General features: G+C 42.6%; 1 protein-coding gene across 5 annotated transcripts in view; it reads left to right on the top strand.

Annotated features, from left to right (window-relative positions):
* The window catches only part of crebbpa (CREB binding lysine acetyltransferase a), a 36144-nt gene extending 14012 nt beyond the window's left edge, over window positions 1-22132 (top strand). The window contains exons 4-31 of one of the 5 annotated variants that reach the window (XM_008408137.3): window positions 189-453; window positions 2782-2895; window positions 3447-3716; window positions 5328-5427; window positions 5586-5723; window positions 5802-5919; window positions 6007-6178; window positions 6357-6419; window positions 7067-7179; window positions 7914-8120; window positions 8414-8716; window positions 9808-9987; window positions 10360-10531; window positions 11040-11158; window positions 11253-11492; window positions 12653-12741; window positions 13408-13488; window positions 13701-13757; window positions 14455-14532; window positions 14624-14691; window positions 14897-15047; window positions 15894-16040; window positions 16905-17018; window positions 17110-17275; window positions 17378-17545; window positions 17961-18122; window positions 18718-18999; window positions 19712-22132. In XM_008408137.3, the coding sequence (XP_008406359.1) occupies window positions 189-453; window positions 2782-2895; window positions 3447-3716; window positions 5328-5427; window positions 5586-5723; window positions 5802-5919; window positions 6007-6178; window positions 6357-6419; window positions 7067-7179; window positions 7914-8120; window positions 8414-8716; window positions 9808-9987; window positions 10360-10531; window positions 11040-11158; window positions 11253-11492; window positions 12653-12741; window positions 13408-13488; window positions 13701-13757; window positions 14455-14532; window positions 14624-14691; window positions 14897-15047; window positions 15894-16040; window positions 16905-17018; window positions 17110-17275; window positions 17378-17545; window positions 17961-18122; window positions 18718-18999; window positions 19712-21991 (6417 nt within the window). In that variant the 3' untranslated portion in view covers window positions 21992-22132. Of the gene's footprint in view, window positions 1-188; window positions 454-2781; window positions 2896-3446; window positions 3717-5327; window positions 5428-5585; window positions 5724-5801; window positions 5920-6006; window positions 6179-6356; window positions 6420-7066; window positions 7180-7913; window positions 8121-8404; window positions 8717-9807; window positions 9988-10359; window positions 10532-11039; window positions 11159-11252; window positions 11493-12652; window positions 12742-13407; window positions 13489-13700; window positions 13758-14454; window positions 14533-14623; window positions 14692-14896; window positions 15048-15893; window positions 16041-16904; window positions 17019-17109; window positions 17276-17377; window positions 17546-17960; window positions 18123-18717; window positions 19000-19711 lie in introns of all 5 variants that reach the window. The other 4 variants (XM_081605280.1, XM_008408048.3, XM_008407964.3 and 1 more) reach the window with 4 other exon arrangements.
* The last annotated feature ends 2509 nt before the right edge of the window (window positions 22133-24641 follow it).

Below are 24641 nucleotides of genomic sequence, written 5' to 3'. Positions count from 1 at the left end.
CCTGCTGAAAAAAAGTCATGTTTGGAATAATACGGAGGTTTTGTTGGTAAAATGAGGCCCTCTCTGATTATCCGTATCCGACGTAACGGCACCATCTTAAAATATGTAAAGACAAAAGATTTTTTTTTTTTTAACCGTAATTCGCCAAAAACGTTGACGTCAGTTTTCCTCTCCTGTGCCCTGAGCAGCTCCAGCAGCCTCCTCAGCAGCAGGCGGGGATGCTCCCGCTGGCCAGCAGCGGAGGCGTGGCGGTACCTTCGGCGGGGCCAACAGCTGACCCCGAGAAGCGCAAGCTGATCCAGCAGCAGCTGGTCCTGCTGCTTCACGCACACAAGTGCCAGAGAAGAGAGCAGGCTAATGGCGAGGTGAGGCAATGCGCCCTGCCCCACTGCCGCACCATGAAGAACGTCCTGAACCACATGACCCACTGCCAGGCCGGCAAGTCCTGCCAAGGTAAGGCTGCAGTGGCGATAAGACGCGGTAAAGCGAAATCGATACCGACCAGATGTTTCTTGAACGCACCGTTTTGTTAGCCGAGGGTTTGAGCCCAGTTTGATGTCGTAAGTGAAGAGTCGGGGGTTCATTGAAAGTTCTTGAATTTTTAATAGGTGTTTTCCAAGTTTGATTTCTGGTTGATGTTTTTGAACATGCAGCTTTGTTTTCATTAGAAGCTTAAAGTTGAAACCAGATATTTCAATTACAATAAGAACAGACGCTTTTTTCCTCCCTCACCGTCTGTAGTTGAACCAGACTAAACTTCTCTTGTTTTAAGTTGGTCAGAATTGCCAACATTGTTTTTATTTGCTAAATGCCAGAAAACTTGTAATTTTTTTTCTGACTAGTCAGGTGTGTAGGGTGTGTAAAAGACATTTCAAAACATCAAATTGTTATATTTTACTTTACATTGTCCCTGCTGTAGAATGCTATCACGAGATATTATTAGTAACAGTGATAAATGATGTTATTAAAATAGTGAATTAGAACTGTGGTCTTTAGTTCATTTGTACTGTTTCTGTTTCCAAAGCGTGATGCGGGAAAACCTGAAAAACTGATCTTGAAGATGCTTGAAAAGTCCTTGAATTTCACTGTTTTAAAATTGTACGAACCCTGAAGAGTTCATAAAAGCCACAAAGAAAAATCTGGTACACTTGTTGGAAATATAGTTTATTTACTAACCGCTGTAGCTAGTGACACACACCTGCAGGCGCCGTTACTATGCACCGAGTTATGTCCATAAATCCACACTCTGCCGATGAGGGATGAGCAAAAATCTGTCACAAAAATGTTTGTAGCTTTCTTATTTCTTATCTGATTTCTATAAAATTGTATGTCCAATTAAAGCAGGGAAAACTGCCGATGCTTTGATGCGTAAGATATGTTTTTAACCTGGATTTCAACTTTTAATCTCTAAAAAGTTTGGTTTCTGTCAAGATTCAAGAGCGAATTGTTCAAACTTCTCTTAACTTAATTTTACATAATTGCCGCAATAGGACACATTTTGTTATGTAACTTATGAAATATGTTGTTCTATTTGTTACGAATAGTGCAAAGTTCAATGGAAGACCAAAAAAAGTTTGTCCAGTTTTTGTCGTTTATTGAACTTTCGGAAATTCCATCGGCTACGGAGCGCCACAGTAAAGGGAAAACGACTCAAAATCACTCGTAATCTTTTTTTTTCCTCCATGCATCTGCTTTTCTCCACACGCACACCCGTTGCCGTGGCTACTGATGGACAACAGCTCCACTGGTTGACAATTACACTCAAGTGTATCAGGATTCAACACCGAAAAACACGCAATCATTTCCCAAACGCAGAACAGAACATAAAACCCAAAACAGACCATTCAGTCCGTCGCAGTTTTATGCTTTCAGGCTTGACGTTTATTTTGCAATCATGAACAAGTGTTCGCCTGAACACTAGCGCCGGTTGATTGGCTAATTCAAACACCTGCTCCACTAACGGGCCAAACAAACTGCCTTCCGGGGTTACATTTTGTCTTTATGTATTTATTTTTTGTGTATTTGGTGAATGGTAAAGATTAGCATTAGCATTAATCGGATACAAAACCTGGAACATTCTGCAGATTTTTCATCTATGCTGTTTTTTTAAAATCCAATATTACACTAAAAGATGCAAATAAACAAATAGTTCAACTCCTTTTTTTTTAAATAAGAAAATGAACAGTTAGTCTAACGTGCAATGAACAGCATTTCTTTAGTGGATGCGGTGTTACTCGCTAGAGGATGCAGATGCATCTTTTCATTTTTAGGAAAGGATGCATCTGCAGCAAAAAAAGAAATGCTTCTAAAATTTATTTCAAATGGGTTTCTAAATTAAAAAAAAAACAAGTAGTAGGCAGGATGAGAGAAAACACGCACATTCTTAAGCAAGAACAAAATAACAAATGTGAAAGACTCGGGCCTTTCTGCTTGACTTAACATTAATACAGCGGAGAGCTGATCAGTTTGTGTTTTGGATTAATCGATTAATAGTTAAAAGATGCTTACTTGGAGTTTTTGTTTTTCTTCAATAATTGATGCAAAAAAAAATTACATTTTAGGTGTTTTCAGTCAAGTACAGTTTCCAACAAAAGTTTTCTTTATCTTTATCCAAAATGAGAATTTTTTTTTTTTTTTGTGCAGTGTTCTTTCAGCAAATGTCCATTTTTGAGACCGTATGCTCCAGGTGGCGATCAATCGATTACTAAATAAGTTGACGATTGTTTTAATAGTCTGATTAACCGTTTCAGGCCTAATGTTCCACCTCTTGCTTCTGTGCAGTGGCTCACTGTGCGTCGTCCAGACAGATCATCTCCCATTGGAAAAACTGCACACGACACGACTGTCCGGTCTGCCTCCCGCTGAAGAACGCCAGCGACAAGCGAACCCAGCAGCGTGAGTCTGACTGCCCTCAGTTGATGTCAAATAGTTGATGCCTATGGTCTACTGTAAGACTAGAGTCCCTTTGGAGATTTTATTCCGTCACAGTGGAAAGTTGCAGATATGACGAAGGAGAAATGGGCCGACGGAGCGATTTAGCTTCGGAGTTGTTTACAGCTCTGCACTTTCTGCCTGGAGCTGCTTCCCGTTCTGTATTGATTCTTAAGTCTCTCTTGTAAATATTGCTGTAATATTTTATGACCCATGATCATTTTCCCTGCCCCTGACTAATTAGAGCAGTTGCATAAACTTTGCTCATTTTCTTTCCACTCTTTAGTCAGCATCTTTCCAGTGTTTATCTGTCTCTCCTTGGCTTGCTCGGCGGAGAGCATGATGTATGATTTTGTGCTTCTTGCACACAGAGGTCCTTTATGTTTTCTGCTGGCTTCCTCTTTTCTAGTCGAGGAGCTTTTTATCCGCTCAAACTCGATAAATGATCCTCATCTCCCGTCCCCCAAAGCGTGTATTTCGAAAACTTGGACTGACTTCTTTATCCCTCTCCGCAGCTCTGCTGAGTTCCCCAAACACAGGCCTTCAGAATCCCATGTCTACCGTTGGCATGGGCCAGCCCAGTGCTCCCACTATCAATACCTCAGCCCCCATCGACCCCAGCTCCATGCAGAGAGCCTACGCAGCGCTCGGTCTGCCCTACAGCAGCCAGGCCGCTGGACAAGCTGCAGCTCAGCAGGCCCCAGGACAAGCGGCCGGAGCCCAGAACTCGCAGGCCCAACAACAACAGCAGCTTCCTCAGCAGATGAGACCCATCAACACCATCGGTAACGACAGCCTGGCATGTTTTACATAAAAAGAAAAACAGTTATCGATCACTCAGATAAAAAATTGGCACATTCTGCAGATTTTTTATTTAACTACCCAAGTCGCTTTTTTACTTAAGAACCATAAAAATGCCAATAAACACGTAATTGGGCTTCTTTTTAAATATTACCTAAAATGCAATAACACAGCATTATTTTAGTGTATGCAAGATCATTTGTAGATTAATTGATTCATTTTAACATTAACCCATTAATAATTGGATAGCAAAAGGTGTGTAAAAACAGGAGATTCCTGTTTTTCTTTACAGAATTTGAATCAGCTAATGCTAAAACTGTGCTACATAAGGAGGTCTGAGTAGAACAAGTTGCAATGTTGTTTTTTTATCTTGAATACAAATGTATTTTTTTTTGTACAGTTTTGGCTTTAATGCTGCTCTGAGTATGTTGATCTGTGAGCAAATGGTCTTTGTTTGAATCTGTATTCTCCAGTTAATCTATTTAAAAAATAATTGGATTATTTCAATAATCGTAAACTAATTTACAATCACAGAAGGATTTGCATATTACAGGCCATTAACTTTTATTTATGTATTTTTTTTGCATACGTCAAAACACACAGAATGCACAATATGGCAAGATGTGTTTTTTTTCTGCCTGAGCATTTCAACGTAAATAGTTTATTAGAAACTAATTTATCGTCCAGATGTGTTGCATTACGAAATGATTGAGTCATTTATTGACTTTCTGTAATCTTTCATTTGTAGTCTCTTTTGGACCAGAGGTGATGTCACACTGGGTGTGTCTACACATCTGTCCAGGTTGAGGCACTGTCACAAAAGCTTTAAAACAAAGAATATGATCACTGAAGCAACATCTTAGACTTTCTTCTGCTAATCGCTAATATATGACATGTTAGCAATTAATGCGGTTAGCACTACTACTTGTAAACATTAGTCTCTGTGTATTGCCTATTTAATAAGTACAATCTTACTGTCAGATTTCCAAAGGATTTCCTAATCCAGTTTGACAGAACTGAAAATGATGAAAAGAACAAATTTGCTGTACCGATTTAACCTTCCTGTTGCCTGAAGGTAAAATCTGAAGATTTAATCTTCCTCTGCTAAATCTTCTTCTTTCTCTGTCGAAGTTGGAATTGGAGCCTGGATGAAAAGTTGTACTGTTTCCATGGAAAATACTTTTTATCTTCTTAAAGCACCAGACAGTTTTTCTTTTTTCTTTGGCTTCTGTTTTTACTTTTCTTTTCCTCGGTAACAACTTCCACACCGACTGGGTTTAGTTATGAAGTGTCCTGTTGGTGCGTCTCTAAGTGTTCATGGAAAGTCCGGAAACATTTTAATAAAAATAAAACCTTGTCAACAAACGTTTCCCACAACCTTTTCTTTCCATTCCTTTGGATAAAACATAACAATAGATGATTGACTGTTGTTCCAGTAATATTAAAACATTAAGTGTTTATTCTATACAAATGTATTTATTTATTAAAATTAAAATGTTAAAAATGCAGGCTGTTCAAAATAAAATGTGCAAAAATATGTTTCAGCGGTTTATATTTAAGGATGTTGTCGTATTTTTTGTTGTTGGTGTGAACAGGTGGCCAGATGGCTCTTGGAGGTGGGACGATGGGCGTGGCATCTTCAGAACAGACCAACCTGCACACAGACTCCCTTTCCAACACACTCAACACTAACAAGTCAGTCTCTGCCTCCTTCGAGAGAAACAAAAACACAATCCAGTGTCTCTTCGTGCACATCTGCTGTTGTTACCCAATCTAGTAAAAGAAGTCACATTTGTATCAACTTTTATTATTATTTTTTTTTAATTATTGTTATTCTCTTCCTCCACCTCCAGTCAGCTGCTGTCAGATGGCTCCGCTGTGGGCCAGATGGGCAGCCTGCCCACAGCAGCGCCCGTCTCTTCCGCAGGCGCCAGGAAGGCCTGGCACGAGCACGTCACTCAGGACCTGCGCAATCACCTCGTACACAAACTGTAAGTGTCGGACTCGTCTTCAGAGAGGAGAGCCGGAGGTCGCCCATCGCTTTAACGTCGTGCTTCTTAACGCTGCAGGGTACAAGCCATATTCCCCACCCCTGACCCGGCTGCTCTGAAGGACAGGCGAATGGAAAATCTGGTGGCCTACGCCAGAAAAGTTGAGGGGGACATGTATGAGTCGGCGAACAGCCGGGTAAGATGGCTAAACCAGTTGACGTGTGCAGTGTGAGAGCTTAAAACCCCAACGCCGTAGCAACGTCTTATTTTGTTTTGCTTTCAGGACGAGTATTATCACTTCTTGGCTGAGAAAATTTACAAAATCCAGAAGGAACTGGAAGAGAAGAGACGTTCACGGCTCCAGAAGCAGATAATCAACCAAGCACCCATAGCTGGGCAGGGGACGCAGCAACCGGGCCTTCCCCAGCCCAACGCATTGGGCCCCAGGCCACAGAGTGAGTACTGGCCCCACATCATGTCAGCGGCTGGGTGCATAATCCTACCTAGACTGAAAGTTGAGAGGCATACCTTTTATATTTTGAGTGTGTGAACTAAAACAATGTAGTTATGTTGATTTGATTAATCAACTCTGATTTGATTTGATTTATCATCACAGTTCTGTTTGTTGCACAGATGGACCCATTTCTCTCCCCAACATGCCGAATCAGATCATGAACCGTATTCAGGTTCCTCAAGGTACAGATTTGATGTTAAAGAATCTCACGCTCTGTAATAATGTAATAAAATCAGGGTTCAACATGCAATAGAACATCACTAAAACCACATTGTGTAATAATTGATTCAAAATGTAATAAATGCATTCTGTAATACTTTCTGCAGCACATGTAATAAGTTTATTATGTTTTGTGAAGATTGTTACAAAATGCGGAAGTAGCTCTATGTTTAGAAGTGATAATGAATTAAATGGTCACAAGTCGCTGTGTGTTCCTTCTAATCATTATGCTTCTAATAACGATCATATTATAGATCCCGTGCATTTAGATTGAAACTTTGGCCAATAAATCCAGAACTTTTGGTCCATTTAGTTGCCTTTTCAAACTCGTTAGCAAAACCCTCAATATTAATCTTTGTGCCATTTAAGGTAAAACAATTCAAATTATTCAGCCTTAGTGACGTTTTATTACATTTTAAAACTTGATTTTATTACATAATGCGGTGCTACGTGCACACACACACACACACACACACAAGTTGAATGAAAACGGATAGTAAAATGGAAAAGGCTGTCTTTGTCTCTCATTTTCTGTTTTGCTGGACTTTGTTTGTATTCCTCTACACATGTTTGATTGTCGCTCAACATTTTGCCTGTCTGTTTGTTTCAGGTATGAACCAGTTCAACCACATGACTCTACCCAACGCCCAGACGTCGATGGGACCCCGAGCAGCTTCCCCTATGACACACCCACAGCAAATGAACATCAGCTCTGTCCCAGCGGTAAGAATCACGCAGGGACACCGTCTTGGTGCATTTAATTTTTACGCACGTATAATCTGGAACAAATCTTCAGAAAACCTAAAAACTGCTGAAACGCAGAGTTCTTTCATATCGAGACTAAAAACCAACCTGCAAGTTGCCTTTTATTAAAAGCTATTGGAACATTGATGACGATTACTCTTGATTATTTTGATGATGTCATTTGACAAAATACGATTGTTGCTTGTTTCATAATTGGTTATGAAATAATTTGTTTATTTTATTTATAAGGCAATTTGAACTGCCTTCCTGCTGAAATGTACTACATAAATAAACTTAAAACATCAGCATTTTAGAAGCCTCGGCCAAGTCAAATTTATTAGATTTTTATATTGCGAATGAGTAAAACTGTGGTAGTTTAAATTATTGCATTTTCTGAACAGTAAGTTGATCTAGAGTACAAGTCTTACTAATAAAAAAAATGCGTCATGAAGAGGAAAAAAAGCATAAGAGTCTCGCCTCACTAAAAATCACACGACCAGCTAAACAATGATAGAAAAGTGCAGTACGAAAAAAGATTTGTTGTATATTAGTGATTTTTACAAAGGCTTTAATAATATTCCATCCTAAGTCTAAAAATATGTTTGGCATGTCAAAGCTCATAAATGGGTGTTTGTATTAGTCCTGGTGAAACTCTTAATGTTTCTCTTGTAATGTTCCTGTGCTCGTCGTCATCTTGTGCTCCGGCCCTGCAGGTGGGGATGTCTCCCTCCAGGATGCCCCAGGCACAGGGCATTATGCCTGGACACAGCAACATGGTGGGCCAGACGCCCAGTCAGGGACAGTTCCTGCCTCAGACCCATTTCTCGCCCGGATCTGGTGCCGTTTCTGTGTCCAGTGCCATGAACGTTACCGTGGGTCCGGGCATGGGCCAGCCTCCAGCGCAGGCTCCCGTCACTCAGGTGAGACGCAGGATGCGTAGTTGAAAGAGAACTGACGATCTCATGACTAATTTGACATTTTAACCTTTTCTGAAGGCGTCATAAAGTCATGTTAATTTCAGATTATTCCCAAAAAACCTAAAATAAAAGTAACTCATTTCTGTTTTTAAATGATCACGCCGTCACGGTACGCTCTCTAAACCCTGTGTTTGTTCGCGGTGTTGTCCGTTTGACATGTTGCTGTGCGTTTGTCCGCTTATCTTGTGTTTTTGTCCGTCCCGCTCTGTGTGTCCCTTTTTTTCCAGCAGCAGCAGCAACCGAACGCTAACCTCCCCATGAACTCACTGGGCCCCCCACTGGGCCCTCAGCTAGCTTCCTCCCAAACCCCCTTGCACTCCACGCCTCCGCCCGCCGCTTCCTCGGCCTCCGCGGCTGGGGCGGCCACTAACATGCCGCACCCCCAGTCCTCCAGCCGCAGCTCCACTCCCACCCTTCCCGGCCCCGCTTCGGCCCCAGCCCAGGGGGCCGCCCCACCCTGCCCCTCTCAGCCCCAAACCCAGGCGGAGCTCCCTGCGGCGGGACAGACGCAGCCCCCGCCTCAGCCCCCTACCACGCCGGTGAGACCGAGACCCTCCGCATGTGTCCTCAAATTTTTGACCCTCGCCTTCCATCCCTCTGAATGCCATCTACCCACCCACCCTTCCCATTCCCGTCCACCTTTCTGATAACTGCATCCTCACCACTGTCTGTAGCCACCATCACAAAGGGAATTTCACACATTTTGTCTTAAGGGAGCAACGGTGAACACATGAGCCTTGTTTGTGTCATTAGCTGCAACCCTGCATGCAGGACAAGCGGGTGGGGCAGGGGGCTGACCATCGAGATGGATTACTGGATCAGACATCGCATTATTGCTATGCATTGAGTTGGGAATATCAGTGGTTGGGAAAATGACACAATCGTGCAAAGAATCTGAAAAAGAGACGCATTCTTTTGCTATTAACTGTCTGAACCACAACAACTAAAACACAAGGTTGAAGCATGGTGTCCGCAGAGCCTTTCCAAAATCTTAAATTTATGGATCTAAAAGTTAAGTCCTTAAAATGTCTTGAATTCATTGCTTGAGTGAGCAGGTCCTAAATTTTGTTGTAGCAGGACAATTTAATCTCATATATTCAGTGTTTTCCTTTTTACTCACGGGAGTTTACTGCTACGCAAAACTTAGTCATGTGCAGACATCTTCATTGCGTTCTGTGACATGAGCCGGCTACAGTTAACTATGCTGTTGCTGATGCTGTTACCCTATCCATCTAGCTTCAAAGTCAGTACAGCTTTATTCTTGTTAGCTAGCTAGTTAGGGTAAAGCTAACCAGCATTTTTACATCAGTCACGGGTAAGTGCAAACTTCTTACGTACTTTCTTTAGTGTGGGAAATGTTCGCGTGGTTTTTGGTGTTGTATTCTGACACAGTTGAACGTAATCTCTGCTCTGTCGGGTAGTGGGGCTGTTGTCAGTCTGTATTCGGAGGCTTGGTGTTGTGACCATGACTCAATGCATAGCGATGCCGCCTGCAGGCGCGGGTGACTAGCCACAGCGGCTAATAGGCACAGTCCTATCCAGTAACTTGCATCGATGGGGCTTGACGCTGGTTTCAAAAGCTTCATATTTCCCCTTCCTTCATCATCTCCTTCGTCTTTTCTCGTCTCAGCTCTCTCAGCCGGGGGCCAGTTTGGATAACAGAGTGCCCACGCCTGCCTCCGCCGCCAGCGCTGACCTGCACTCACAGCACGTCGGAGCCGACCTGCCCGCCCAGGACCTCAAAGCAGAAACGCAAACAGACCAACAGGAGTTTGAAGCTGCTGGTGGGAAAATTGAACCCAAGACAGAGGTGAGTTTGAGTAGTGTGTGATATGATGGTAATATCATAAAAAAAGCCAAGTACACCCTATCAAAGATCAATCAACTTGAATTAACAGAAATCTAACTCTGGAACTGGAAGACATTTTAAATATCCAAAATAAATAAGCAAAACAGCCGAAACTACAAATGAAGTTAATAATGAAATCATTCCCCTTTCATTAAAAGGTTTAGTTGAAACCAATCCATCCGACTAAAGCTTTTTTTTGTCATTCAGTTTTTGGTAGAAAAACGGAGACACAAGAAACAAGCAATCATGCAACCAGAAACGATTGTGCTGTCATGGCTTTAATTGATTTATAACTTATTGCGACAGGTTTGACGATTGTTCTCTCAACTACAGGTTGAGAACGACTCTGGCTCAGCTTCAGTGAAAAAGGAGGAGCCTGAGGAAAAGCCAGAGCCAATGGAGGTGGAGGAGAAAAAACCGGAAATGAAGACGGAACCCAAAGAGGAGGAGGAGAACGGGACCAATGGCACGACCTCCTCGTCTCCTTCCCAGTCACGGCGGAAAAGTGAGTCTCGCTCATCCGAGAGCCGATGCATAGAGGAAAATGTTCAAGGCCTTTCACTCCCAACTGGGCCTTTCATTTTTTCTGTCCTCCATCTTTGTACTTGCGTTCCACCTGCCTATTTTGAAGACGTCCGTTTCTTTGAAGTCAAAATAAGCCTTTACTTTAAAATGGTTTGAGGACGCAGAGATCCTAGTGTGGAAAAGTCTTGGAGTATGGAATTTGATTCAAGTATTTGTAAAGGCAGATTCCCAAAACGTATTTCATGTCTTCTGTCGACCTCTGTTTTTTGGGGGGTTTTTGCGATTAAAACACACCCAAAGCAAATTCTAATTAATTTATATCGGGTGCCGCGTTATAGCAAAAGCTGTAATGCTCCACCTGTGAAAATGAATCTGCTGGGCTTCTTTTTTTGACGCTTAACCAATTCAGAGTGCTGTGTTGTCAGACAGGACAAAAAAAATTTTTGTATCTCCAAACCCTAACTTACTTATTGCATTGTCTGTTTCAGTATTCAAGCCTGAGGAGCTGCGGCAGGCTCTGATGCCGACTCTGGAGTCTCTGTACCGGCAGGACCCGGAGTCGCTGCCGTTCAGACAGCCAGTAGACCCCATGCTCCTCGGGATCCCGGTATGAGGCACAGAAACTCCCTCCTTGTCCGGCGCCGTTAGTGAACGCACGTGGCGCCATTTTGACTTTTCTTTTCCTCCCCGTGTTACTCTAGGACTACTTCGACATAGTTAAGAACCCCATAGATCTGTCCACGATAAAGCGCAAGCTTGACACGGGACAGTACCAAGAGCCCTGGCAGTATGTGGACGACGTGTGGCTGATGTTCAACAACGCCTGGCTTTACAACCGCAAGACGTCCCGCGTCTACAAGTACTGCTCTAAGCTGGCGGAGGTTTTCGAGTCCGAGATCGACCCCGTCATGCAGGGTCTGGGATACTGCTGCGGGAGGAAGGTAAGATGGACATTCATCCTGTGGTTAGCTTGATTTCGCCAATATTTATTTATTTTTTTGTCATCCACACTTAGTCATTTTTACATTCAAATCTTCTTTCTGTTACTATAAGAAGAACTACCTGGCCATTCCAGCAGTATTAATTTTTAAACATATCTATCACTCAATGCAGACTTGAGATATAGTCTGCATTGAGTGGTTATTATGGTTGCTATGGCAACCATAATATTAATAAAATATTATGGTTGACATTTTTAATGAGTGTTTATTTTTTAGCACTATGATATTTTCATGTAAAGAGCATTATACATTTTGTTCTAAAAGCTTGTGGTAAGTGCTAAGCTATTGCTAGTTTCTTTTTGTTCCGTTTTGATACGACTTGTTGATAAATTTGTTCTTTTATAAATTTCAGTGTGTGGAAAAACGAAAACCGCCACACATCCATTTTTACAACAGTTTCAATATTAAAACTGTTGTAAAAATGGATGTGTGGCGTTAAAGCCATCAAAGTCTGTCTCTTTGCAGTGAGTGGTTTTTAAATGGTTGAAAGGATAATGACACACAAAACCATCATAATGGTTTTACACCTCTAATGTATATATATTTCATACTGGAACAAAGCATTTTTAAACCAACCACAAATCTGTATTTTTTCAAATTCTGTATTTATCAGTCTGTTAAAGATGGTATTACCGATAGCAGTACAATTTGCACAATGCCTGTTTTGTTTTTTTCTTGGAAAAAGTTATTAAAAACAAGTTTTTGTCTAAATTAAGGTGAATTCATGGTTCCTTTTTCCACATAATGTAACCGGTAGTGCTTATGATTAAAAAAATAATTATGTGATCGGTATCGGTGATCAGTATCGGTGATCGGCCCTCATGGGTGATCGGAATCGACAGGAAAAAAACCTGATCGGCACATCTAATATACATATTGTGGATTGGATTTGTGCTGCTCTGTTTTCCATGTGCTTTGTTTGAGAATTAGTAAAGCAGCATGAATAGGGTTTGATACCAACAGTTTTTCTTTGCGCCGCTCCTCCAACATATAAAGAATTGCAGGCAAAAAGTCAGAAAGTTGAATAATCAGACCAGTTTTTCTGCTTCTGATTGAAAACGCTTGCTGATAAATTCATGAGCCGCTCTTCGTTTCCGCAGTACGAGTTCTCCCCTCAAACTCTCTGTTGCTATGGCAAGCAGCTCTGCACCATACCTACCGGCGGCACCTACTACAGCTACCAAAACAGGTACGTCTGCACCGTGTTTTTTTTTTCCCCAGAATGTTCTAGTGTGTTTCAAATCCAAGCACCTTGAAAAATTCTAACTTTTATCTGCAGGTTTACTTCATATTAAATTGAAGCATTTGAAGAGTCTTATCCATACTTTGCAGCCAGGTTCTGTTCGACTGAGCTGTCCGTCTAGCTGTTTTCTTTTGTAAAGATGAAAAAATAATCTTAGTTTAAGGCTACAAACATCTTCGCCCATCATTACCTGCTGCCTAGCAGCTGAGATGTGGCACATTATCGCTCACATTTTGGATTTCTTCCTCCCCCTGCTGCATGATTAGCGCAACTACAACTTTTTCTTTTGTTTTTTGTTTTTTTTTTCTTCTTTTTTTTCCCCCCTTCTTCTCACTTACACAATTCACTTAGAGCGAGAAGCAGCATTAGAGAGACTGCATCAGATTCTGGCAGCACAGCTCATTTACACTCTCAATGGGAGCTCCAGGATTCCCCGCTGTCTGTCAGAAAACATAAAAACACGCTGCAGTTGGTGCACAGCTCACTTGGGGGAGTCACAAACAAGTAGCAGAACATCAAATCATCGGGGTTCCAAAGATGTTGCGTACCGTACGACGACCTTTTTTGGTTGGAGTTGCACTGAGAGCATGGATGCGTTTCATTCCCCTTCAGGTATCATTTCTGTGAAAAATGCTTCAACGAGATCCAGGGAGACAGCGTGACGTTAGGAGACGATCCCGCACAGCCGCAGACGTGAGTGAACGCTAAATTAATTCAGGCACCGAAGCGCCCATGTCGGTTGATGCTCAAGTTTGTGTTTTTTTGTTGTATTTTCATTCAATTAGATTTAGAACTTTAATACAAAGTTATTTCACATGTAAAGTTTCTTTAAATGTAAGAAATTATTTATATTTACTTGAGACATTATGATGGTAAGAGTTTTTTTTGTTTTTTTTTTATATCAGGATGATATCAAAAGACCAGTTTGAACGCAGGAAGAATGATGTTCTTGACCCTGAACCGTAAGTAGAGCAAATACTTTTAGTATTTTCCTAAAGTTACCGTCTTCACAATGAAATTCTGTTTTAGTAGGCTTCCCTGCGCATCCTCTTCCCGAGAAATTCATTGAAATCAAAGTTTCCCTTCACACACATCCACCTGGGGTTGTTTTTTCCTGTTGTTTAGATTTAGATCTTGCTGATAATTTCCAACATTTTGTTTTATATTAACAGTTTTTAATTTATCAAATTGCTCCCCGAGTTTGTCCTCTATTATATGTCGTCTTTTATTCTTTTAGTAAAACTCTGGCAGCATTTATGTGTTCTTAGTTTTCTAGTTCTAGCTGGGAAATTCAGCTGATTTTTTTTTTTGTTTGTTTGTTTTAAACATTGTAAAAAAGCAAAACAATTTGCTATTCATAAAACTTACTGTGAGTTGTTGATGTTGGCAAACTTTTCAAAGCATTTGAATCACACAGATTTTATTTGTGACTTTACTAGCATCGATCTGAAAGATATTAAGTTGTCTTAATATATTTTTTCAAATTGAGTCTTAAACTGACCATTTGATTCTCGATCTTTTCAATGGACTCTGAAGTCATTACTAACCTTTTATAAAATGAAGCTAAAGTTATCCAGGACCACCTCAAAAACCTTTAACTAAAACATGAAATCCTCAGATTAAAGATGTTTAATTTCTGTTTTTTTCCTCCCCATCCAGATTTGTTGAATGTAAAGACTGTGGACGCAAAATGCACCAGATCTGTGTTTTACACTACGAGGTTATTTGGCCATCAGGGTGAGAAGTTCTTTCTAGCATAGTTTTGCTGTTTTTTTGTTTTGATTTTTTTTTTTTTTTTTTTGTATTTAAATCTCTTAAATGTGTTCAGATTCATCTGTGACAACTGTTTGAAGAAAAGTGCAAAATCACGGAAAGAGAACAAGTTCACTGCTAAAAGTAAGCACACTACTCTATTTTTTTCTGCACTTTCATTAAGATTATTGCACTAATCCTAAAGACCACATCTTCATATAACTGTGCTGCTTTTAGTGGCGACTGAATGTTTTGAAGTCTCCATGAAATTCCTTCCTTCTTTCCAATCCAAACAAGTGCCAGAGTTGGTTTTAAAATGCTGCTTCTTGAACGTGCTGCTTCGCTTCAGGGTTACAGTCCACCCGACTGGGAATGTACATAGAGGACCGTGTGAATAAATACTTGAAGAGGCAGAACCATCCGGAGGCCGGGGAAGTGTTCGTGCGAGTGGTAGCGAGCTCCGACAAAACGGTGGAAGTTAAACCCGGCATGAAAGCCAGGTGAGCTCGGAACGGGTCGGTGGACCTCGCTGGTTTAAGAAACGGGTCGTGTTTGTCTCTGACTCGACAGACGAACTGCTGTACAGCCTACATGTTGCACAAACTGGGTTTGACTCTCTGCTACTGCAGGTCTGCTTCTGTCGTTCCCCCCTGAAAGGAACACAATCCCTGATTGAACAGCTTGTTATCAGGTTTACTAATTAATCATGTTTGCTCCTTATTGATTAAAAGTCACTTGACCTTTCAGTTCTTCTTTGTGCTGCTGAGTGACATTGTAACGTCTTCAGGAGCTCTTTCCGTATTTCTGTTTAGCAGAGTTCTTATATAGTCTTGAAAGGTATGAATAATGATGGGCTTTCTATGTCATGATAAAGAATAAAGTTAAGAGTCCAGATTTCTTCATTTCCAACCTAAAACATTCAAATTAGATTTTCATAAAAACAGACTTTTAAGTATTTGATTTATTTTTAAATGGCATTCTTTGTCTTTGATTTTCTCCCAATAAATTTATAAAAAAAATTTGAAAGCGAGCAATCAAATAAATGCATTCAGAATTTAAGTTTTTTTTTATATACCACTTTCTTCGCCACCATTTGTTTTTTGATCTTTTTTTTTTTTTTTTTTTTTTTTTGCAAGATATTTACTTCAAAATAGTAAACATTGCTTCTGAATTTTATAAACAATTATTAAAAATATTCAACAAAGCATCTTTATATATCAGAGGGCACCCAGTGCAAATGATTGTTACAGTGTATGAAATTATACTGTCTAAGAGGGCAAAATGTGCACCATCTCCATCATATTTGTGTACATTTTTAATATTTCTTTATGCATCTTTGATGTCAGGTTCGTGGACACGGGTGAGATGCCCGACACCTTTCCCTACAGAACCAAAGCACTTTTTGCATTTGAGGAGATCGATGGTGTGGATGTTTGCTTCTTCGGCATGCACGTGCAGGAGTACGGCTCCGAGTGCCCATTTCCTAACACTAGGTTGGTTTGTTTTTGCATATATAAATGAATCCAAATTAACAGTTAACGTGTTTCGGTTCTAAAAGTAAATATACATGGATTCGTTACACCCAGGGTTATACATCTTAATAGTTTTTTTCTTAATTTTCAGTGATGCATTTATTAGAAAATTTAGGCCAATATTAATATCAGATATTAGTATTGCTTTTGTGACTGAAAACAGATATTTACCAATATTGCTTGTATATTTCAATACCCTTTTGACAGTTTAAAAAAAACAACAACCACATGGCTGACTCCACATAGAAAAATGTATTTCTGTGGAATTTGTGCACTGCAGCTGGTGTACGACTTACGTCTGGGTGTTGTCAGAATACAATACAACTGTTGTCAAAATCTGGACTAATGAGAAAAAGGACTGGACTGTTGCTTAGTGATCAAAAACATCCTGTTTTCAGAAGAAAACTTTGTATTTATTATTATTATTTTTGGACATCAAGGTCCCATAGACTAGAAGAAGAGTGGAGCGGCGCCATGGCGATCGTGTCATCCTCTGGCGTTGATCCACTTTTAATCAATGCAGCGTTTTAATAGGATGTCGTAATGCACTTTATGCTTTATGAAGAGGCTGTTTTCATTCTCCGGCGGGGCTTGGTACCTGTCCAAGCTGCCAAATATACAAAATATTTCTAAACTAAAGTTTGGGTTTTTGTTCTCTCTCAGCCATAATCATCAGCATAAACTCTTGAAATGCAATCACTCTGTTTGAAATCAACCCAAGTTATTATATATTTTCAATTTAATTAACTGAAGAGAATTTTAAATAATCTTCACCTATAATTGACATCATCTGTTAAATTGACATTGTTCTTTCCAACGTTGCAGACGGGTCTACATATCATACCTCGACAGTATTCACTTCTTCCGACCCAGAGTTCTACGAACAGCAGTGTACCATGAAATTCTCATTGGCTACCTTGAGTATGTCAAAAAACTTGGGTAAGTCCTACACTTTTTATTTGATAAAATGAAGAATCTTTCCTACCGGAGCTGCTTAGTGATGTGAGCTTTTGCCTGTGCGGTTCTGAAGTTACACGCAGGGCCACATCTGGGCGTGTCCGCCCAGCGAGGGAGACGACTACATCTTCCACTGCCATCCTCCAGAGCAGAAGATCCCCAAACCCAAGAGACTGCAGGAGTGGTACAGGAAAATGCTGGACAAAGCTTTTGCTGAGAGGATCTTGCATGACTACAAGGTAGGTTAAAGGGTCTTGGAGAGGATGACGTTAATGGCAGCACTTTATGTCAAAATCCTCGTTTTTTTAAATTGATCAAAATTTCCTACGTCTTTTCCCCAGGACATCTTCAAACAGGCGACTGAGGACCGGCTGACCAGCGCCAACGAGCTGCCGTACTTCGAAGGCGACTTCTGGCCCAACGTGTTGGAGGAGAGCATCAAGGAGCTGGAGCAGGAGGAAGAGGAGAGGAAGAAAGAGGAAACCACCGCGGCCACAGAAACTCCAGAGGTACCGTCCTTTTAGTGAGAAACTTACAAATGTTTGAACCTAAATCACTTACATTTCTTTTTTGAATTGATGGAATTAGGGATACAACTAATGATTATTTTAGTTATTGATTGAGCTATAGATTATTCTGACAATTAATTGGATAAAAAGAAATTTGGTACATTATGCAGATACTTCATATAAGCCTTTTTTAATACAATATTACAAATATATTAATAAAATGGGAGTAAACAAATTTCTTCTTTTAAATGAGAAACCAGATCAGATCACCATGGAGATTTTTTGCCTAAAATGCCAGAAAATGTGACGGTTTATGCATCAAACCAGGAGCATCAGTAATCCACAGAGTAATGGCGGTATGGAGAGGTTTTTGTGACCCAAGTTGTTCCTCTAACGTTTACATGTCGTCCCTCAGGGAACCCCGAGTGACAGCAAAAACGCCAAGAAGAAGAACAACAAGAAGACGAATAAAAACAAGAGCAGCGTGAGCCGAGCCAACAAGAAGAAGCCCGGGATGCCGAACGTGGCGAACGATCTGTCCCAGAAGCTGTACGCCACCATGGAGAAGCACAAAGAGGTCAGCTTGTTCTTAAAACGTTTTCTTGCACAGGATTCAGTCAGACAGACGAGCGCCAGCGACACGGAAGCATAAAGAAAAACCAGATCAATACTTAAATGCTCTCTGTCCAATCTGACTGGACTTGAGCCATTTTGCAGAAAAAAAAGTGTCTTCTGAAACCATCCATGCAACTGGATGTAGGCATTTCAGCTTGATATTTTTTTCTGTTTTTTAAGATTTGTAAACATCTTATAAATTTCCTTTTTTTTTTGGATGGTTTGCTTAAGAACAAAAAGGTCCGTGGTAAACTGGCTGCTCAGAGAGATGTCTCCAAGCTTAAAACAGAAAGTTCAGTGAAAAGAAAATTTGTGATATTTTGTCGTAACTTACCTTCTAATTTAAATGTTGTTTTTTTATTAATCTTTAGTATTTGCAGCATTTTTATTTTATTTGCCTTTTCAAATTAAATTCCTGAAAAAAACTTCCTAATTTAACTCAAATTCATTGCAAAACTAAGTAAAGACTCCAGCGCTGACGACGCTGTGCCTTCAAACGGCAAGTCAGGACTGATTTCCTTCTTTTTCTTTACGGATTTTTTTATTTTTATACTTAGGTGTTCTTTGTGATCCATCTTCACTCTGGGCCCCTGGCCAACACCTTGCCGCCCATCGTCGACCCGGACCCCCTGATCTCCTGCGACCTGATGGATGGCCGGGACGCCTTCCTGACCTTGGCGAGGGACAAGCACTGGGAGTTCAGCTCCCTGAGGAGGTGCAAGTGGAGCACCATGTGCATGCTGGTGGAGCTGCACAACCAGGGACAGGATCGCTTCGTCTACACTTGCAACGAGTGCAAACACCACGTGGAGACGCGCTGGCACTGCACCGTGTGTGAGGTGGGTTACTCTTTTATGTTTCTTCACGTCTTTGTTTCAAAAAGGGTTCACTGAAAGCAGAGTTTTGTCTGAGGTTAATGTGCCCCCCCTTCATCTTAGAGACTTTAAAATGCTTCTGTTAGTTTATAAATCACAGAATGACGTAGAACCAAATGTTTTGATGTTCTGACTACACAGAAACCAAACATGCATTCAACGACTATGCACCACAAATCTGGAACAAACTTCCAGAAAACTACAAAACTGCTGAAACACTGAGTTCCTTCAGATTCAGGCTAACTCGTTTAAAGTTCCTCTAGATTAAGAACTTTTTGTTATGCAAAGCACTTTGCAAATAATTGTAACACTTTACCATTTTGGTAGCCTCAAACAAATCCAATTTTCTGACTTTATAATGAGAATTTAAATTATAGAAATTGTGATTACTGTACTTTCTGAACTATAAGTTGATCAGAAGTCGCACCAGTCAGAAATGTGTCACGAAGAGGAAGCAATATGACTGTTTGTATAGTCGCACGAGCCAAACTGCTACTTATAGTGCAGGAAATATAGTATACTAATACTATTTGACAAAATATGTTTACTGCTTGTCTCATGATATTGGTTACTGTATTACGTTTTTAAGATGTAAAGCACTTTGAGCTGCCTTATTGCTGAAATGGGCTGCATAAATAAACTTGACTTGACTCACCTGTTCTTTTCTCTGGTTCAGGACTTTGATCTGTGCATCAGTTGCTACAACACGAAGGGCCACGAGCACCAGATGGTGAAGTGGGGCCTCGGCCTGGACGACGACAACAACAGCCAAAGCGGCGAAGCCTCCAAAAGCCCGCAGGAGAGTCGGCGTCTGAGCATCCAGCGCTGCATCCAGTCTCTGGTCCACGCGTGTCAGTGCCGCAACGCCAACTGCTCTCTGCCGTCCTGCCAGAAGATGAAGAGGGTGGTGCAGCACACCAAGGGCTGCAAGCGCAAAACCAACGGGGGCTGCCCGGTGTGCAAGCAGCTCATCGCATTATGCTGCTACCACGCCAAGCATTGCCAGGAGAACAAGTGTCCGGTCCCGTTCTGCCTGAACATCAAGCACAAGCTCCGACAGCAGCAGCTGCAGCACCGGCTGCAGCAGGCGCAGTTGATGAGGAGGAGAATGGCCACCATGCAGGGCCGGACCATGCCGCTGCCGTCCCCGCCCGCCGCCGCTGCGCCCAGCACTCCCACGTCCCACGCCCAGCCTAGCACTCCTCAGACGCCACAGCAGCCGCTGTCCAACCAGCCGCCGACACCCAACTCGGCGGGTGTCATGTCTCCCGCCTATCCCGGCGTGCCGCGAGCGGGCCCGCCGCAGGCGACCGTGTCGCAGGGCAAGCCGGGCCCCCACGCCTCGCCCCTGCACCAGCAGCAGTCTCCTCTCCCGCAGCCGCCTCAGCAGCGCCAGCAGCAGGCTCCTCTTGCCGCCATCAAGATGGCGCACCACATAGAGATGATGGCGCAGGCGCAGCAGAACCAGCAGAACTACCGGGTCAACATGAATGGCTTGCCCATGACCCCCCAGCAGACGCAGCAGCGCATGGCTCAAACCATGCAGATGGTGGCGGGGCCCCGCGGCCCCCAGGTCATGCAGCAGCCCACTTTGGGGCAGTGGCCCGCAGCCGCCGGCCCCATGCCAGCTCAGAACCAACAGCCAGGTGTGGTTCCGAACCAGAACACGCCGCAGCAGGCCTTGAGCATCCAGCGAGCCATGATGGCGCCCGGGCAACAGAGTCAGCAGAGGATGCTGATGCCGCAGCAACCAGGTCCGCGGCCGCAAACCCCCCAGAGAACAGGCACCATACCCCCGAACGCCCTTCAGGACCTCCTGCGCACCTTGAAGTCCCCGAGCTCCCCGCAGCAGCAGCAGCAGGTCCTCAACATCCTGAAGTCCAACCCGCAGCTAATGGCAGCTTTCATCAAACAGCGGACAGCCAAGTACCATGCGAGCCAGCCGCAGCAGCAGCCGCAGCCGCAGGCTGGGCAGCCACAGCAGCAGCAGCAACCTGGCATGCCAACGATGCAGACCATGGCCATGCAAGGTGGGCCGGTGCAGAGGGCAGCGATGCCCGCTCAGCAGCCGCAGCAGGCTCCGGTGCAGGGCATGGCCCAGCTGGGCGCAGGGCAGCTGATGAACGCCGCTCACAGCGCCAACCCGCAGATCCAGGAGCTCTACCGCCGGCAGCTATTGCGACAACAGCAGCAGCAACAGCAGCAGCAGCAGCAGCAGCAACAACAACAACAGCCGCAGCAGCAAGGGGTGATGCCGCAGGGTCACCTCAGTCAGTTTCCCAATCAGCCGCAGGGAACTCCTGCGATGTACTCCCACATCCGCATGCAGCAGCAGCAGATAGCCATGCAGCAGGCGGGCGCTGCTGGGGCGGGGGCCGTAACTATGGGTCAGCTCCCACCGATGGCCCAGATGGCCCAGCCCGGGATGAGCATGGACTCCACTCAGAGCCTGCTGCATCAGCGCATGCAGCAGCAACAGCAGGCGCAGCTCCCCCAGCAGCAGCAGGCCGTCCTCAAGCAGCAGATGGGCTCCCCGGCCCACCCAAGCCCCATGAGCCCCCAGACCCACCTGCTGGCCGGCCAAGCTCAGGGCAACGCCCACCTCTCTGCCCAGCCGGGATTGGCCAACGCCCTCGGCAACCAGGTCCGCTCCCCTGCGCCTGTCCAGTCGCCTGCGCAGCAGCAACAGCCGCCGCCACATTCCAGCCCCTCGCCGCAAGTCCAAAACCAACCGCAACCCTCACCGCAGCACCCGGCCCTGCCACACTCGGGGTCGCCCCACCCGGTGCTGGGCGGCCCGCTTCAGTCGCTGGAGCAGGGACACCTGGGGACGCCGGAGCAAAGCGCCATGCTGCCGCAGCTCAATACGCCCAACAGGGGGGCACTGAACAGCGATTTGGGGCTGGTGGGGGACGCCACGGGGGACACGCTGGAGAGGTTTGTGGAGGGGTTGTAGCATTTTGTAACTGGGAGCAAAAAAGAACTCTTTTCTCTCCCAGTGCCCCTCACTTCTACTCCCTAGTTTCCCCCTCGGACTCTTCACCCCACCTGAGGGCTTCGTTCGTTCTTTCTAAGATTGGGAACGTTTTTGTTTTGTACTGACATGTAAAAAGTTTCAGCTGTTTTTTGGGGAAGGGGAGGGCGGGAGGTAACTAAAAAAAGAACTGTCAAGAAACAAACTGTTCTTGGGAATGTAATAGTTTCCTAAACCCCAAGCGTCTGGTTTGTTTTTCTTTTCTTTTGTTTTTTTTCCTTAAAATGTTTGAGGGATTTGCAAGTTTTCTTCTTAAAATAAAATTAAATCACAAAGAATATATTTTTGGTTGAGACCAAATGTGTTCCGTACTCAGTTTATTATCATTTGTGGTATGATTTCATGCCTTTTTTTTTTCTTTCTTTTTCTAAGAAAATGTAAAATTGCATTATACCATTCATATCTTTTATTTTGTACCGTTTAATTTTTTGTTTTTTCTTTTTTGAAAAGAAAGTAATGCGTTTTTGTGTTAAAACTGTACAAATATTTGTTTTTTTTTTTTGTCTGGGAATCGGGACAGGTTTGTTTTTTCTCTTCGCGATCTGTCATTCCTGGCAATTGTAATCTAGTATTGTACCATTACTGCGAGACGATGCATTCAGGGGCGGCAATGGCTCCCTTTTTGTTTTTGACTTTTTGTTGTGCGCGTGTTTATGAAGAGCACTCGGTCGTATTAAAGTAGGAGCTGGCCTGCGGCAGGCTGCGTATTCGCTGGCATGCATGCAGGCGCACATGAAGACACTGATGCACAGACCCTCACAGTCACTAATAGGAACACTGCTCTGAATGAGTTTTCACAGAGGACTGCAGACTTCAATCTCAAATTGGAAAAAAAAAATTCTTCTGCTGGTGTAGAAAGTTGTTGGGTTTGACAAAAAAAAAAAGAAGAAAATTGTCATACCTTTTTTTTGTGTTTTTGTTTTTTTCCTTGTCATACAAATGTAAAGTGTAAAGAGAGCGTGAGAAAGAGACCAGCCCCCTAAGCTGAGGTGGAATGATAGCAGGTTGTTTTGTAGAAAATGATCTCAAATAATTCCCAAAAGCCCCAAGTTTTACACTAAAGTTGTGAGCTATCAAGGGGTGAAAGGGCAACATTTGAGATTCACCGCAAGGAAAGCTTAATTGTCATCAACCTTCGTTCCTCTCACAAACACTTGAATTTGGGGGGGGATTTCCTTTTTCTCCTATTGTAAATCAAGCTATTAAGCAAAAATACTATAAATATAAGGAAGAGAGAATGAAATCACTGTATAAACTGGTAAAAGATTCATTTCTTACTTATATACCATATTGTTAAATAAACTGTGTGCAACAGAAGAACGCCAGTACTCTGTTGACTGAATGAGGCAATACTTTTACTGTTGGTGTGTGTCGTTCATTTCAGTACAACTTTTTTGTCCTTTAGCATCAACTTGGGCCACATAACCCATATTGAATCTTCTAGTACCTAAAGCATTGTCTTTTTCCCCTTTCTAAGCCTAAACATCTTCATTCCTGTATACTTAAAAATATACATTTATATTTTTTTCCTTCAGAGTTTAGCCTCGTGTGTAAATGCTCAACTCCTCCATATTTAATTTACAGATGCATTTAAAAACATTCAACGTCAAAAAGTGAACTCGTGTTTACTATATGCTGTGACGTATTCCAAGTGTTTTTAATTCAGTTTATCGGAATTTTTGTTTTTTTTAATCAACATTTAAACTATTATGAAGATGTTAACTTGCACACCCGCACGTTTTCCTTCCACTAAACCTTTCTATCATTGTAAAGTTTTACAAGTATCATCTCAGGTTGGCTTAAGGCTGAGGGCCCACATCTGCAGGAGGACCGAGGTCTGTGGTTCTTCCCCCACAGCCGCAGGGAAGCAGCCATGTAACTCTACCACTACCCTCATTTCTTTGACTTTTATTTCCATCTTCTTGCTAAAAGCAGTAAGAGAAAACTGATCTTGCACCAAAATTAGCCCACGTTGTCAGGATTGAATTGAAATATGCCAATTTGTGATTTACAAATAAAACGTGTTCCCATACTTGTTCTATTTTACAGCAGCAATCTAATCGAAATTAAGTACAGACAAAAAAAAATAAATGTGTATAAATGAGCTAATATTGGAACCAGGTGTGCTGTAGCATCTAGTTGCTGGACACATCCCCAGTGTCCAGCAATGCAGTTTGGGACCACTGGCATAAATTATACACCACTGTTAAGAGGAATTGACATTCAGGGTTAATAAACTACCGATTATCAATTTGTCTAGCCATGGTACTGCCGCAACATTAATGATGAAGAGCCATTTAGGATCTAAGAAAGAACCGGTTCTTATGGGGGAATGAGCCAAATTATCTGGATCTCGAAAAAACAGCCCCAATTCCCATCACTATGAGAATCATAAACATACTATTAAATATTGCTGAACAGAGCCAACAGCCGAAGGCTTTATGGCACTAAACGATAAAATGAGTTAATTAGTAACGCAGTTATTTTATTGTTACTAGCTTGCGGCTTGCACATGTTCTTTCTGTAAAATTGTTCATTTGTGAGCAATTTTCTGTTTGAAAATTAGGCTAAC

The sequence above is a fragment of the Poecilia reticulata genome, chromosome 1, assembly GCF_904066995.2.
Source record: "Poecilia reticulata chromosome 1, P_reticulata-male-v2, whole genome shotgun sequence".
Lineage (NCBI taxonomy): Eukaryota > Metazoa > Chordata > Actinopteri > Cyprinodontiformes > Poeciliidae > Poecilia > Poecilia reticulata.
This window is presented reverse-complemented; position numbering and strand designations above follow the sequence as displayed.